At 53.9% G+C, this 15,771-nt stretch overlaps 2 protein-coding genes across 5 annotated transcripts; one reads left to right on the top strand and one right to left on the bottom strand.

Annotated features, from left to right (window-relative positions):
• Positions 1-1,683: 1,683 nt before the first annotated feature.
• PKMYT1 (protein kinase, membrane associated tyrosine/threonine 1) lies at positions 1,684-12,457 on the top strand. 3 transcript variants are annotated; one of them, XM_010597376.3, is made up of 9 exons: positions 1,684-1,797; positions 2,167-2,463; positions 8,098-8,465; positions 9,329-9,822; positions 10,536-10,642; positions 10,805-10,977; positions 11,057-11,214; positions 11,995-12,081; positions 12,195-12,457. In XM_010597376.3, the coding sequence occupies exons 2-9, from the start codon at positions 2,451-2,453 to the stop codon at positions 12,304-12,306; spliced, it is 1,512 nt and encodes a 503-aa protein (XP_010595678.2). In that variant the 5' UTR covers positions 1,684-1,797; positions 2,167-2,450; the 3' UTR covers positions 12,307-12,457. The 3 variants fall into 3 exon arrangements, with proteins under 3 accessions (XP_010595678.2, XP_064151495.1, XP_064151494.1); XM_064295424.1 differs by having other exon boundaries at positions 1,685-1,797; positions 2,216-2,463; XM_064295425.1 differs by lacking the exon at positions 11,995-12,081.
• PAQR4 (progestin and adipoQ receptor family member 4) lies at positions 5,833-15,751 on the bottom strand. 2 transcript variants are annotated; one of them, XM_064295426.1, is made up of 3 exons: positions 15,454-15,751; positions 14,085-14,144; positions 5,833-13,760 (listed from the first exon to the last, which is right to left on the bottom strand). In XM_064295426.1, the coding sequence occupies exons 1-3, from the start codon at positions 15,617-15,619 to the stop codon at positions 13,327-13,329; spliced, it is 660 nt and encodes a 219-aa protein (XP_064151496.1). In that variant the 5' UTR covers positions 15,620-15,751; the 3' UTR covers positions 5,833-13,326. The 2 variants fall into 2 exon arrangements, with proteins under 2 accessions (XP_064151496.1, XP_003417706.1); XM_003417658.4 differs by having other exon boundaries at positions 13,923-14,144; positions 15,454-15,743.
• Between the last annotated feature and the right edge of the window lie 20 nt (positions 15,752-15,771).

Here is a 15,771-nt window from a genome sequence, read left to right as displayed (position 1 = left end):
ACTTTTTCCCAGTCTGTAGGTAGTCTTTTTACTCTTTTGGTGAAGTCTTTGGGATGAGCATAAGTGTTTGATTTTTAGGAGGTCCTGATTATCTAGTTTTTCTTCTGAATTCTTAATAATGTTTTGTATACTTTTTATGCCATGTATTAGGGCTCCTAACGTTGTCCCTATTTTTTCTTCCATGATCTTTACCATTTTAGATTTTATGTTTAGGTCTTTGATCCATTTTGAGTTAGTTTTTGTGCATGGAGTGAGATACGGGTCTTGTTTCATTTTTTTGCAGATGGATATCCAGTTATGCCAGCACCATTTGTTAAAGAGACTGTCTTTTCCCCCATTTAACTGTTTTGGGGCCTTTGTCAAATATCAACTGCTCATATGTGGATGGATTTATGTCTAGATTCTCAATTCTGTTCCATTGGTCCATGTATCTGTTGTTGTACCAGTACCAAGGGAAGCTCCTTTCTGAAGGTGAGATGAGAAGGCAGAGGGCGTCAGGAGCTGGTTGAATGGACACAGGAAATACAGGGTGAAGAGAAGGAGTGTGCTGTCACATGGTAGGGAGTGCCACCCGGGTCACATAACAATGTGTGTATAAGATTTTGTATGAGAAACTGACTTGACTTGTAAACTTTCACTTAAAGCACAATAAAAAAAAAAAAGTGCAACAGTGAAAATAAGGAGGAAGAGATGAGGGTGTTTTAGGGAGGGTGGCGGGGATGATGGTTCCCTCCGTGAAGGACTAGACTGTTAGGAATCCGCCCTTGTTCAGCACCAGTCCCCTGTTAAGCACCTTAAGGCGATCATCCTATTTGAGCCCCCAGCTCCGTGAGCGGCGGGTCATCAGCTCCGTTTTCACAGGTGAGGAGACTAATCCGGAGGTCAGGAAGGCCCTGTGCTTTGCCAAGGTGGTTTAGCAAGGGGCTGAGGGGCGTTTGAGTTGAGCTCAAATCTCAAACCCAGAGACTGGGAAGGGCTGCCACTAAGGGGACTAAATCCTGGAGGCAGGGAGTCTGCGGTCAGGGGAGACCGCGTCGAGAAGGCTCCTGCCTGGCAATCTCGAGGGCTTCCTGAAGGAGGCGGCTTTTCTGGCTTCGAAGACGCGAGCTCCGGGGGTTAGGGGACTTGCCCGGTACAGGTTTGAACGAATGAGGGAGTCAGCAAGCTCAGGGCACTCCATGCCGCCGGTACCCGGGAGGTCGCAGGGACTTCCAGTCCTGCCTCGAGTGACCGCCCCCTGGGACCACGCCTCCGGGGCGTACTGTGGTGACCACCCGTTCACGGAGCAAAAACTGAGCCAGCTCAAGGAGGGCTGCGGGCGTGAGGCCAGGGGCCAGTGACTACCCGGGAGCCGGGAGGAAACGCCCAACAGCCGCCTGGAACCCCGCACTTCGCCTTTGCTCACAGCCGGGCCACGCAAGCCCGGGCCAACTCCCGGAACTCTTTGCGCCTGCGCATTGAGAGCGCGCGGTCCAGAGAGCCGCCGGAGATGGGGTCGGCGCCGCGCACGCCCGGACGTGAGGGGGCGGAGCCCAAGAAGGTTGGGCACCTCCGATAGGCTGTATAGGGGAAATAAGAGTTCCTGGGCGGGGCCTCGAGGCCGGTTAGGAATTTTTGGCGCGAGCCGGCTCCGCGCGCGTTCACGGGCCGTTCCCCCTCTGGAGGATTCTCACGCCCGGACACCCGGACCGGTCGGCGGCTGACTCCGGCTCGCCTCGCCGCCCCAAGGATTCCCGCGGCCTCCTCCCGACCCAGAATCAGGGACTGCACCAAGCGGCGCTCCGCCCACCCTCCCAGGTGAGCGGAGACCGGCCTGGAGAGCTCTCGGGCGGGCAGCCCCTCCCCGGGCCGCCTCCGGGCGGCGCCTGGCCCTGACCCAGCTCCTCCCGGGTCGGCCTCCCCGCTACCCCTGCATCCCTTTCCCTCACGACCGGGCCTCCCCCTCCAACAGCCCGCCCACCCCGTCCCGTTGAGTCGGGTCCTCTGATAGCCCCTTCCTGGCCACTCCCTCACCGGACGGCCCCTCCCCCCAAGTCTTTCCCCAGCTCCTTCCTCGTCCCCTCTCATCTGGGGGCCCCTTCCCCGGTGATGCGCCTTGACCCTACCCTCCCCGGGAAAATCCCCGCCCACCTTTTATCAAGGTCCATCTTTCCCTCTCTCCCTCAGTGACCACCCCTGCCCCGGTGACAGCCCCTCTCCTGACTCTGTTCATCAGGGCTTTTCCACGCCCACGGAGGTGACTCAGCAGTGGCCCTGCCCGGGAGGAACTCACAGTCTAGCGCGGCAGACGTGGCCAGCTGTTGTGTGCCCCCCAGTGAGAGGGTGAGGCCCCCGGAACCTGCGGAGGTCACCCCAACCTGGCTTGGGGTCAGGGCCACCCTGGATTCACCTCGGAACCCCTTCTTCTTCTACCACCCCCACCCCTCTCCCAAGGCTGGTTTGGACAGGCCATGGTGTTAGAACGTAAGTGACATTGGGGTGGCCCTAGAGCTGGTTTGAGATGTAGGTGCCCAGTGTCCTCGGAGGTGTCCGGGCTGGTCCTGGAGGTTGTATTTCTAACCAGTGCCCCAGGGGATCCTGGCAGCCCTGTTCCTCACTTTGAGAAACTCTGGCATGGGATTCCTGAGGTAAATAGAAGCAGAACCCAGGAGGAAGGGTCCTCAGAGGGTGTAGGGTGGGTCTTTTCTGTGGACTCCCAGGGGGTCCCTCCCCTGGCTACTCCAGGCCAAGCTGGTTCTCATGCTTCAGATGACCACTCTCTCCTGTTTCACCTACTTACTCACGCACTTCTGGGTATGCCATTCTTGGATACATTGTGGCCTTCTCTGAAAATAGGAGAATAACTCCTCTCTTTTCTTGTTTTTGTTTCTAATACATTGTAGCAACACTGACAGCCCTCTCTGCCCAATGTACAGTCACCTCCAAAGTGGGACAACAGTACTGTGTGTGTGTTCTCAATTACACTCTGAGCATTGTTTGTAATATAGGCAGTTCCCAGATTACAAAAGAGCTCTCTTCCTAAGTCTGTCTTTAAGTCAGATTTGTAAATTGGAAGTTAGGTACAGTTAGTACCTAAGTCAGTTAGTCAAATGTTTGTGTTAGTATGTAGTGACCTTTCTATGCATAAAAAACATTAAAGAAACACTTCCAGATACACTAAAACATCTTTAACATAATAATACAATAATAGTAAAAATAATAATTTGATAGGATTGCAAAGTAGCACCCATTTGTTATTATAAGCCATTGTATGTACCTCAAATTTTTAATATAATAGGCTTTATGAGAGTTGGTTTGTAACTACAGGCTGGATGTTGGTAACCCAGGGACTGCCTGTAATGTTGCTGGGTGCCCATCAAGTCAATTCCAACTCATGGTGACCCCATGTGACAGAGTAGAACTGCCCCATAGGGTTTTCTTGGCTGTAATCTTTACGGAATCAGATGGCCAGGTCTGTCTTCCATAGAGCTGCTAGGTGGATTCTAACTACCAACCTTTAGGTTAGCAGCCAAACACTTAACCATTTGTATCACCATGGCTCCTTGTTTGTAATAATAACAGTATTCACTGAGCCCTCTGCTTGCCAGATCCTGGGCTTAGGCCTCCATGAGATCGGTACTATTGTTAGATGCCGTCGAGACAGTTCCGACTCATACCGACCCTGTGTACAGCGAAACGAAACACTGCTGGGTCCTGCACCATCCTCAGAATTGTTGCTATGCTTGAGCCATTGTTGCAGCCACCGTGTCAATCCATCTCATTGAGGATCTTCTCTTTCACTCACTCTCTATTTTGTCAAGCATGATGTCTTTCTCCAGTGACTGATCCCTCCTGATAACATGTCCAAAGTATGTGAGACAAAGTCTTACCATCCTCTCTTCTAAGGAGCATTCTGGCTGTATTTCTTAAGACAGGTTTGTCCATTCTTCTGGCAGTCCAGCGTATACTTAATATTCTTCATCAGCATCATAATTCAAAGGCATCAATTCTTTGGTCTTCTTTATTCATTGTCCCGCTGTTGCAAGCATATGGGGCTGTTGAAAATACTATGGCTTGGGTCAGGTGCACTTTCGTCCTCAAAGTGGTCTTCGCTTTTTAACCCCGGAAACAGGCCTTTTGCCCCAGATTTTCCCAGTGCAATGCCTCTTTTGATTTCTTGACTGCTGCTTCCATGGGTGTTGATTGTGGATCCAAGTAAAATTAAATCCTTGACAACTTCAATATTTTCTGTTTATCATGATGTTGCTTATTGGTCCAGTTGTGAGGATTTTTGGTTTCTTTATGTTGAGTTACAGTCCATAGTAAAGGCCCACAAAACCCTGGGGCCAGTTGTGTTTTGGAATTCAAAATGTCTCAGAAAGATCATGTGGCGTATATAACATATATAGCAACCCCTGTGCATCTGGGACAGTACTCCAAAACCAATCACATGAATATTTCTACCATGAAATGTATGAATATTCACACTAAGAGGGAAAAATAGATCAGGTCAGATTTTGCTGCTAAATGAGTTTTGCACATGGATATCCAGTTCTTCCAGTACCATCTGTTTCAAGTCTTTCTCCATTGAACAGGCTTGGCCCCTTGTTGAAAATCAATTGACCATAAATGGGAGGGTTTGTTTCTGGACACTCAATTCTTTTCCATTGCTTTACATGTCTATCCTTATGCCAGTACCAGACTGTCTTGAGTACTGTTGCTTTGTAGTAAGGTTTAAAATTGGGAAATATGCATCCTCCAAATTTGTTCTTCTTTTTCAAGGTTGTTGTGGCTCTTCTAAGTCCATTGAGTTTTCCTATGAATTTTAGGATCATCTTTTCAACTTCCGCAAATCTGTAGATCAATTTGGGAAGTATTGCTATCTTAGCTACATGAATCTTCTGACCCATGAACATGGAATGCATTTCCATTTATTTAGGTCTTCTTTAATTTCTTAAAGAAGCTGAGAGAAGAAAGAAAAACTAGTAAGTGCATATGGAGTTTGTTATATTAACCTTCTTATTTACTCCCTTGGTTATCTAGTGCTGCTATAGCAGAAATACCACAGGTGGATGGCTTTAACAAAGAGAAACTTATTTTCTCACAGTCTAGGAGGCTAGAAGTCCGAATTCAGGGCGACAGCTCCAGGGGAAGGCTTTCTCTCTCTCTTGGCCCTGGGAGAAGGTCCTCATCATCAATCTTACCCAGTTGGGGAGCTTCTCAGCACAGGGACCCCAGGTCCAAAGGATGTGCTCTCCTCCTGGTGCTTCTCTCTTGGCGGTATGTCTCTCTGCTTGCTTCTCTTTTATATTTCAAAAGAGATTGGCTTAAAACATAATCTAATCTTGTAGATTGAGTCCTGCCATTAACATAACTGCCAGTAATCCCATCTCATTGACATCATAGAGATAGGATTTACAACACCAGGAAAATCACATCAGATGACAAAATGGTGGATGATCACGCAATACTGGAAATCATGGCATAGCCAAGTTGACAGATATTTTTGGGAGACACAATTCAATCCCTGACATTTACCGTTTCTGATTCTCTTCATTCATTTTGTGGATTTGTGTTACCATCTGGTGTCATTTCCTTAGTTCAGTGCAGCTTTGCTCCCACCCACCCCTTTGTGCTGTTATTTGCAAATATATTACATTTCTATGTATGCCCCAAATACCATTATATACATATTGCTTTATACAATTGCATTTTGAATCAGGAGAATATACATTTATACTGTCTTGTATAATTACCTTTACTACTGCTCTTTGTATTTTCACATGGTCTCAAATTATTGTCTGGGGTCTCGTGCTTTTGGCCTGAACAGCTTCCTTTAGTATTTCTTGTCAGGTGGGTCTGCTAGGAACAAATTTTCTGTTTTTTTTTTTTAATCTGGGAATGTCTGTTTAGCTTTATTTTTTGAAAGATTGTTCTGCTGAATATAGGATACTCGGTTGACAGCCCCCCCCCCCACTTTGAATATGTCATCTCACTGTCATCTGGCCTCCATTGTTTATGATGAAAAGTCAGCTATTGAGTTTATTGGGAGGGCTGTCCCTTGTAAGTGATGAGCCATTTTTCTCTTGCTGCTTTCCAGATTTTGTCCTAGTTTTTGGCTTTCAGCATTTTTACTGGGATGTGTCTGTGTGTGGATCTCTTTGTGTTTATCCTACCTGGAGTTTGTTGAGGTTCTTGGATGTGTTGTTGTTGTTAGTTGCCGTTGAGTCATTGCCAACTCATGTCGACCCCATGTGTGCAGAGTAGTACTGCTCCATAGGGTTTTCAAGGCTGTGACCTTTTGGAAGCAGATCATCAGGCCTTATTTTGAGGCGTCTCTAGGTGGATTTGGACCACCAACCTTTCATTTAGCAGTCCAGCACTCAACTAGTTGCTTCACCCAGGGACTCCTCTTGGGTGTGTAGTTTAATGTTTTTTTAAATCAAAACTGGGAAGTTTTCAGCCACTATTTGTTTGAATATTTTTCTGATTCTTGTCTCTGCACTCCTTCTGAACCTCCCATTACATGTATGTTGTTGTGCTTAAAATGATGTTCCACGTTTGTCTGAGGCTTTTCTTTTTTCATTATTTCTTTCCTTTTTCCTTTGGTTCTCTGAATTGCATAATTTCCATCGATCTATCTTCAAGCTCACTGATTATTTCTTCTGTCAATTTATATCTACTGTTGAGCCCCTCTAGTGAATTATTCATTTTAGCTGTACTTCTTAACTCCACTATTTCTGTTTGGTAGTTTTCTAATAATTTCTGTCTATTGATATTCTCTATTTGGTGAGACATTATCATACCTCCCTTTACCTCTTTAAGCATGGTTTCCTTTGAACATATTTATAATGGCTACTTGAAGTTTTTGCGAAATCTGACATCTGATCCCTCTCACAAGCAGTATCTGTTGCCTGCTATTCCTCTTGTGTATGGGTCACACTTTCCTATGTCTTTGCATATCTCATATTTTTGTTGTTGAAAACTGGACATTTTTTATAATATTTTATAGCAACTCTGGATGCTGATTCCCTGCCTCCCTTCAGGGCTTGTTATTGTTGTTTGCTTGTTTATTTCTTTAGTAACTGGCTGGACTATTTTAGTGAAGTCTGCCGCCCCTTCAGTGTGAAATCCCTGACATTGCTCCTCAGAGGGTGCCATCTTGGGCATGTGCACAGGCTCCTGGGATGACAGGATTTTTATTTAGCAGGGTTTTCCTTGACTATTTTTTTTACCTGTTCATACCCAGCTGTTGGGCTCCACCAATGATCAGCTGATTGTGCTATTGTTTTCAACAATACCCTGGGGCATAAATTACTTCACAGACTGATCCAATTAAATTTGGGTTCTTTTGCTAGGGCAACTTTTGAAGTCAATGTTTGAGATTTGTCTTCTTGGCCACACCCACCCAGAGTGGAGCTTCCCTCACTCTGAGCTGGGGGTGGGTGGAAGGGAGGGAGCAGGCCATGGCTCAAGTGCCACAGTTTCTCACTCTTCTTAGAGAGACTTTCATAGATTTTCTTGTTTAAATGTTTCTTTGTTTTCCATATACCCTTAGGATCATTTCTAGAGACCGTAATTTTTTTTTTTTAACAATTTTCACCAGTTATACCTGCTTCACCCCAAGGGTCTGCCCAGCTCCTGCTGCCATTCTAGAAGTGGAACTCCAACAATGAGTTTTGGCACCGTAACCATGAAAAAAAAAGAAACTTTTGGAATTCAGAGCTTTTTTATTTTTGAATTGGAGATGAGGCATAGTGGGCCAGAATTAATATTTCTGTCTTACATGATTTGACCAAGGTCAAACAGCAAGTTTGTGACGAGATTTTAAGCTCTCTACAAGACTATGGGGCCCTCAAGGACAAAGACCATGTGGTGTTCATGTTATGTTTCTACTATCCACTCAAAATACAGACCACACCATGTGCACATGTATGTATGTTGGTACTCTGCCTTTTCCCGGTAGGTGCTTGCTGCCCTTTGGCCTTCATGTTTAAAGACGAACTTGTGCGGGGCATGGATGTGGCGCTCCTCCACAGCTTCCTTGGGCCCTAGGACCAGGTGCTGTTTAGTGGACACACTGTCCTGTGCTCAGCCTCTGCTCTCTGCCCCTTGCAGGGCTACCCACGCTGGCCATGCCCATGCCTACGAAGGGCACTCTGCCACCCCTGTGTGGCACCCCCACCCCAGTCCCTGCCTACTTCCGCCACGCAGAACCTGGCTTTTCCTTCAAGAGGCCCAGGGGTCTCAGTCGAAGCCTTCCGCCCCGGCCGCCTGCCAAGGGCAGCATCCCCATCAGCCGCCTCTTCCCCTCACGGACCCCAGGGTGGCACCAGCCCCAGCCCCGGAAAGTGTCCTTCTGGGGTGAGGCCTCAGAGACCCTGCAGAGCTCTGGCTATAACCCGAGCCGGCCTGAGTCCTTCTTCCAGCAGTGTTTCCAGCGGCTCGGCCTCCTGGGCCACGGCTCCTATGGAGAGGTGTTCAAGGTGAGTAGGATAATGGTCCTGGGCCTCCCTCCCCCTAGCTAGACAGGACCAAGACCTAGGCAGCACTCCCAATTCTTCCTTCTAGCCCTCCTCTCCTGGGCTGGTGGGTGCCTCCCTTGCTGCTTGATTTGGCTATTTTCTCACAGCTCCCTGGGCAGACCCCTGCAGGTGCCCCCTCGGCACACACTCTCCCCTTGTCCCGACCCTGGCATGCCTTCCCTGTTCTGGAGCCAGCCATGCTGGGGTTCTTGGCGAGCTCTCCTGGTCCCCGGAGCCACCCGCTGAGTGTGGTGCCCCACCTCTGGGCTGGCAGGCACTTGGGCTACACCCTGCCGCCTCTGTTTTTTCCTTAAAACATATTTTCCAGTCATTTATATTTCATTTATAATGTTGATTTCCCTTGCACAAGTACTACATGAATACAATGTTTTTAAAATTTCACACAGTGTAGGCACCTTGATTAGCCTCCTTCCCAAAGGGAGCCCAGCTTCTCAGATGGGTGTCCTCCTTTCCAGATCTTTCTGTCTACGTCTATGCCTACTTGAACACATGAAGACAGACCTGTTTTATTTTTTACATGACAGGATCATGCTGCCTGTATTGGTTTTCCCGCTTCACAACGTGTCTTAGAGATTCTCCCTGCTGGAGCTCATAGATCCATCTCGTTGGGCTCGCTGGGTTCCCCCGGACAGGCCCTATTGAGGGTGGTGTGTCCATTTTCGCTATTGCAGTGAGCTAGGGTCTCTCTAGGATAGCTGCTGGCAAGTTGAACTGGCATGGCTGAAATCTTGGATCTGTCAGATTCTGTGCCACCGTGGCCTGCCCCAGCCACACCACGCCTATGGGCGCCACCTCCCTTCCAGGTTCGTTCCAAGGAAGATGGCCGCCTGTATGCCATCAAGCGCTCCGTGTTGCCGTTCCGGGGCCCGAAGGACCGCGCCCGCAAGCTGGCTGAGGTGGGCAGCCACGAGAAGGTGGGGCGTCACCCACGCTGTGTGCGGCTGGAGCGTGCCTGGGAGGAAGGTGGCCTGCTGTACCTGCAGATGGAGCTGTGTGGGCCCAGCCTGCAGCAGCACTGTGAGGCCAAGGGCACCGGCCTACCTGAGGCCCAGGTCTGGGGTTACCTGCGGGACACCCTGCTCGCCCTGGCCCACCTGCACAGCCGAGGCTTGGTCCACCTTGACATCAAGCCTGCCAACATCTTCCTGGGGCCTTGGGACCGCTGCAAGCTGGGTGACTTTGGGCTGCTGGTAGAGCTGGGTGCAGCTGGGGCTTGTGAGGCCCAAGAGGGGGACCCCCGCTACATGGCCCCCGAGCTGCTGCAGGGCTCCTATGGGACAGCGGCAGACGTGTTCAGGTGAGGACTGGGATATGGGGGTGCATCGTGGGCTGCGGGTCACTCCTGGTGGTGGTCAGCAGAGAGGGCTACTCCCCCAAGGGAAACGCCTTCCAAAGTCAGCTGAGGTGAAGACGCTGGGCCTCCGACAGCCCAGGCTGTGGATTCCTACACCTAGGGCCTGGGAGGGGCTCCTCCTGAGGGATCGAAGGGTCTGCTGAGCCTGGGACCTGTAAGCAGCAACACCTCTGGAGCACTTTACAGAGATGACCCATTGCAACAGCTTGTCAGGAGGGACCACTGTTACCTCTCTTCAGGGGTGGGGCAGGCACAGAGGTTAAGGGGGCAGCCAGGCTTGCAGCAGGCATGTGGCTCCATAGTTCACCCTCTGCATGGACTCTGATAATTGCGTCCAATTATCTCAGCAGCAGTAATAGGAGACCTGGTAGTGTGGATGGTTAAGGCTCGGCTGCTAACTGAAAGGTTGGCAGTTTGAACCCACCCAGTGGCTCCCATACTACTATTGGTAACCACAGCAGCCACAGGGCCTGTTCAGTGGGCTGATCTGGCAGACTTCCTCCCACCTGGGGAGTTTATCAGAGGCCCCTCTTCTCCACCTCCCTGGTCTGGGGCAGAAGCTTCAAGGCCCCTTCCCCTCCCCCTCCTCTGGGGCTGGGGTCTGTGTTCCAAGGCCAACCCTGCCCCCCTCTGTCCCTGGCCCCTGGGCCCTCCAGTCTGGGCCTCACCATCCTGGAAGTGGCCTGCAATATGGAGCTGCCTCACGGTGGGGAGGGCTGGCAGCAGCTGCGCCAGGGCTATCTGCCCCCTGAGTTCACTGCAGGTGAGTGGAGGCCAGGAGGGGGTGTGCCATAGTGGAGGGGGACAGCTCCTGTGGAGCCCCTTCCTGCACCCCAGGTTTGGGGGCCTGTATGTGGGACCACTGGGCTTGGGCCCAGCTGCACTCAGGACGCATGACATGCCCATCCCTCTGCCCCACATCCAGGTCTGTCTGCTGAGCTACATGGCGTCCTTGCCATGATGCTGGAGCCGGACCCCACACTGCGGGCCACGGCCGAGGCCCTACTGGCCCTACCCATGCTCAGGCAGCCAAGGCCCTGGAGTGTCCTGTGGTACATGGCAGCTGAAGCCCTGAGCCGAGGTTGGGCCCTGTGGCAGGTAATCTCGTGAGCTTGGGGACAGGCCCACCCCGCCCTGCCCCAGGGTCCACCCAGCCTCCCGCACCCTCTTCCCGCAGGCCCTGCTGGCCCTGCTATGCTGGCTTTGCCACAGGCTGGCCCACCCTGCCAGCTGGCTGCAGCCCCGGGGCCCTCCAGCCACCCCGCCTGGCTCGCCACCCTGCAGCTTCCTCCTAGACAGCAGCCTCTCCAGCAACTGGGAAGATGACAGCTTCAGGTAGGTGTGTGGGCCCAGCATGGGTACAGCCTGGCTTAGCGTGAATGCAGCTCTTCTTATGCTAAGCTCAGTGTGTGGCTTAGCCGCTGTGTGGAGCAGACAGGCGGACAGGCAGCTTCATACCTGGCTCAGCTTCATACCTGGGCAGCCATACTGGGAGTTGTTACCCTGGGAACAGTATGTGGGTCAGGGCACTCGCTGGGGGAGGGAGGCGGTACAGCCCCCATCCCACTAGAATAGCCACCAGTGCCCAGGGACAAGGTGGCGGGGAGCCCCCAGAACCAGGCGAGCCCAGCCCCTGGAGGGGTCCCTGCCATCCCAGGGTACCTGGTGATGAAGCGAGAGGCTGTAATTCAGAAACCGTTACAAAGGACAAATGCATTACTTGGTGGGGACAGTTCTCAGGAGGAATGATGTCATTTGGCCCTTCCTTATGAGTATCAGTCTCTCACTCTGGAGACACCCTAGAGTGGACATGAAGTGGCAGGTAAGTTTCATTGGCCAAATGTTCATTTCAGAGCCAGCTCAGCAGAAGCCCATGTGTCCTGGAACATGGAGCCTGGTCGGGCTCAAGGGCTCTGAAAGCTGTAAAGCTGCTTCTCAAAATATACCATGTGTCTGATGTCCCCAACTGGGGCTCCAGCTTCTCTGTCACATGGGAGCCCAGGTCAAGAGCCAGGACAGACCTGGTCACACTGCCTGCGCCCCTAGCTGCAACCACCTCCCTTTGGACCCCCACCCCTTGACACCCTGCTTGTCTGTTGTCTCACCCTGGCACAGGCCCTCACTCTCTCCAGAGGCTGTCCTGGCCAGGACTGCTGGGAGCACCTCTACCCCCCACAGCGGCTCCCCTGCCCCCTGGAGCAGGTACACCCTGAGATGAGTTGGCCTGGGGAGCCAGAGTCCTGGGTGGAGGCACGCTGGTTTGGCTTTTAGTTCTGGGGTGTCATTCCTTTCTTCTTTCTCCTCCTTCCCCCCAGGGACCCCCTGGACCTAAGTGACATTGACTCAGCACCTTCTCTGGGCTCCTTCCCTTCTTTCGAGCCCCGGAATCTCCTCAGCCTATTTGAGGACTCACTGGACTCAACCTGAGCCCCACAGCCCAACCTCAGTACTTTTAACCTTTTACCCCCGCCCCTCCCAAATGCGGGTGCCCCTCTGGGGACCCCCAATGCCCTCTGCCTAGCATGTCTAATAAAAGTTATTTGAGTCTTGGGAGCACCCCAGCTTGCTCAGGTGGCAACACAGGGCTTCCTGCTCCTTTTATTGATGTCGCCCAGGACTTAAGGCCCCCTGGGACGGGACCGGAAGCAGAGCCCAGCTGTGGAACCCAGGGACCCCGGGCCTCAGACCAATAGCCCAGAGCTGGGAGCTGTGCTTCTGTGTGGAGCAAATTTCCTGGTGGGCAGGTGGGGCTCAGGCAGAGGTGGGTCCTCAGCCCCCTGGGCACCGGCCACATGTCTCTTTGCATCTCCATGCCCATTGCTTGGGAACAGGAGCAGCAGCCTTCCTGCCCCTTGGCCATCTTGGTACAAGAAGGATCAGTGCTGCCTTGGTCCTTGGACAAAGGGGCCAGTCCTGCTGCTTGCAGCCCCTTACTCTTCAGGCTCTGAGCAGAATGGAGCAGGGTAGATGAGCCACAGGCTGCTGGGAGGGCTAGCATGCAGGGAAGGGGATGAGGAAGTAGGCGGGCGAGGCTGGGCCAGGGGATCCACGAGGTTTCCGTGTGTGGGGGCTGTGGAGGGGTGAGCTGAGGGGGCAGCAAACTGACAAGACTCCAGTTGTCACAGCAAGACATCCCTCCCAGTTTCTCTGGACCAACGCTCACAGGTCCCAGAGGGTAAACTGAGGCCCAGAAAGGGCAAGGTTTCTTTCTAGCCAACATAGACAGTGCCTGGAAGAAGACAGCAGGGAGGGAAGCTGGCGCTGGCAGCATGGTGGAAGAGGAGGCTTCTCCATGTGAAGACTGAGTGAACAGACTATGGCTCCCGGCGTGGAAGTCCCAAGTTTCCTGGAAACATCCAGGGAGCCAGCCCCTTGCAGACTAGCAGGAGGGAAGTGTGGTGGTGTTGGCCCTAGGGGACCTGCAGGCTGGCATGGTGGGCCAGTGGCTCAGTCCGTTGGGCAGGCATGGTGGGCAGCCCAGAGCAGGTCGGGCACGACACCGGCATGCAGCTGTAAGATAGAGCCCACGCTGAGCAGGTGCATGATCTGGTGTGAGTTGCCCCAGTAGTCAAAGCGCCCGGGCCCCCAGCGCTCAGGCAGGCGGGCCACGTTCACCAGCCCCCCGAGTAGCGCCAGTGCATCCATGCGCAGGTAGCAGGGCAGGGAGCTTGGGGCCCCAGAGCCCAGCCCCGCTCCCCGGGCTCCAAATACTAGGAGACGGGCACCAGCCTGCCAGCCAAAGGCGCGGAGCCGGGCGCTGGTGGATGGGGCGGTGAGCGCCCGCCAGCCGGCCAACCCTGACAGCATGGTGTAGGCCAGCAGGGCGGCTGGTCGCAGCCAGGGCCTGCAGGCCAGTGTGCAGTGGATGATGGGCAGGGCCCCTGCAAAGAGGGAGAGTGGGTTACTGGTCAGGGGTCCATTTGCCCTTCCCTCTCCAGGGCTTGTGCGAGCCTCCCTGCCTTCCCCTCCCTGTTTCTCTTATCCCCCGCCCATCACCCACGCACCCATCTCCGGCCCCCTGACCAGCCCTCCAGCTGGCTCACCGAGGGTGTTGACAAGGCAGACCCCACACATATCCAGGGCAAGAAGCCGGGCATATACGGGGCTGCCCCCTTGGTGGCACATGAAGAGGTGATAGAGCACAGAGCCTGCGGGAGGTGCCAGGCAGGCCACGCAGTGTGTGCCCCCTAGCCAGCCATCCTTACCCAGCTGGCTCCAGGGCATGGTCATGGGCAGCAGCACCAGGAAACCCAGCAGGGCCAGCCCTGGGGGAGAGAGACAGCGGTCTGACAGTGTCCCAAGTACCAAGACTTCAGAAAGCACTGGGGACAAGCCCTGGACAAGAGGCAGGCTTGTCTCAAGGAGTCTTAAGTCTAAAGATAACACCCAGGATAAGAGACACTATAATGCTGTTAGCTGACCACCTTGCCAGCCTTGGGCTTGAGGCAGTTGGGGGCTTTAGTTACTCACAGACAGTCCTGGGAACTAGAGACCGTTATCCCCGCCTTGCAGATGAGGAAACAGCCTTGGAGAAGTTGAGTAACCTGCCTAAGGTGAACTCAGCAAAAAAGTGATGGAGCGGTCCAGCCTGGGCAGCCTGGTTCCCAAACCCCTCTCACCCGTTAGCCACATGGCCTCCCCTGTGAGCAGGGGGCCCCAAACTGGCCTGGTGGGTCCGCAGAAGCCTTAAGCAGGTGCTGACCTTGAGCAGAGTAGGATATGTGGGCAGTGGTACCAGACCCTGGCCACTTAGTTTGCTCCTCCCAACCCCTGTGTCCTGTAAGTAAGGGTCTAGAAAAATGCAGGTTTTGGGGCTTTTTGTCTTCCAGAAAAGGGCAAGGGCAAGGCCAGCCAGGAGGAAAAGAGGCTGAAGCAAACCTGTCCTATCACCCTGGACATGCCCTTTGGGAACCCATCTGTCCTAGCCGCTGGGGGGGTTGGAGGGTGGGCAGAATCCTTCACTGAGCTTCTCCCCAGCCCAGGCCTCTCCTGGTCAGACACTTTGGCACTGCCCTGTGGCAGGGGTCAAACCAGGCCCAGCAGCCTTGGGCCACTGGCTGCACACTCCAGGTGGGGTCTGGTGGGTCTGCAGCCCCCCAGCCTGGCCAGGCCAGGTGCTGCTCAGGGCCGCTCTCCCAGCTGGGGCAGCTCAAGGACGGGCAGGGCTGTGTCAGCAGAGTCAGCCGGTGGGCCGGGAAGGAGGGGCCGGGCGCCTACTGGGGGAGGAAGTTGCCGCCACCAGGCTGAGCAGCGCGGCTGCAGGAGAGGGGGTGGCAGGACGGCCACGCGGGGAGTGGCCGGGCCGGACCAGGCTTCCCTTCCAGGGCCCCTCCTCGCGGAGTCAACGCCTATCACTGGGAAGGGTGCTCAAGACGCCGGGATTACTGAGGGCCCGAAACCAGGTTTTTCCCCCAGGGCTCAGGGGGATTACGCGGGCGCGGAAACCGCTCTGCTCCTTTCGCCCGGCCCGGGCCCCCTCCCCGGGGGAGCGGGAGCGTGCACCGCAGCCCGGGACAATGGCAGCTTTGTGACCACGACTCCTGGCCGCGCTAGGGCCGGGCGGCGCGGGCTCACCGTGAGTGTAGATGTTACCCAGTTCGTTGTGCAGGTAGAAGAGGCTGCGCAGGCAACCCGAGCCGCTGCTGGCCGGCCGGTAGCCTGTGAGCACGAACTTGTTGAACTGCAGGTGCTGCGGTGAGCTGGCCCAGTCCAGCAGGCGCGGCCCGGCCAGGAACGCCATGGCCCGCGGGACTCCCTCACCGGCCTCCGGCTCAGCGGCGCCGCGGCTCCGGGACGCTCATGCCGGGCCCCGCCGGCCTGCGGGAATCTCGGCCCGTGCCCCTCGGCGCTGCGCAGGCGCGAGCCCGGCCCCCCCTGCGCCACTGGGAAGGG

The sequence above is a fragment of the Loxodonta africana genome, chromosome 12 (assembly GCF_030014295.1).
Source record: "Loxodonta africana isolate mLoxAfr1 chromosome 12, mLoxAfr1.hap2, whole genome shotgun sequence".
In the NCBI taxonomy this organism is placed as follows: domain Eukaryota; kingdom Metazoa; phylum Chordata; class Mammalia; order Proboscidea; family Elephantidae; genus Loxodonta; species Loxodonta africana.
The sequence above is the reverse complement of the archived record's forward strand: the minus strand, read 5'-3'. Positions and strand labels throughout refer to the sequence as shown.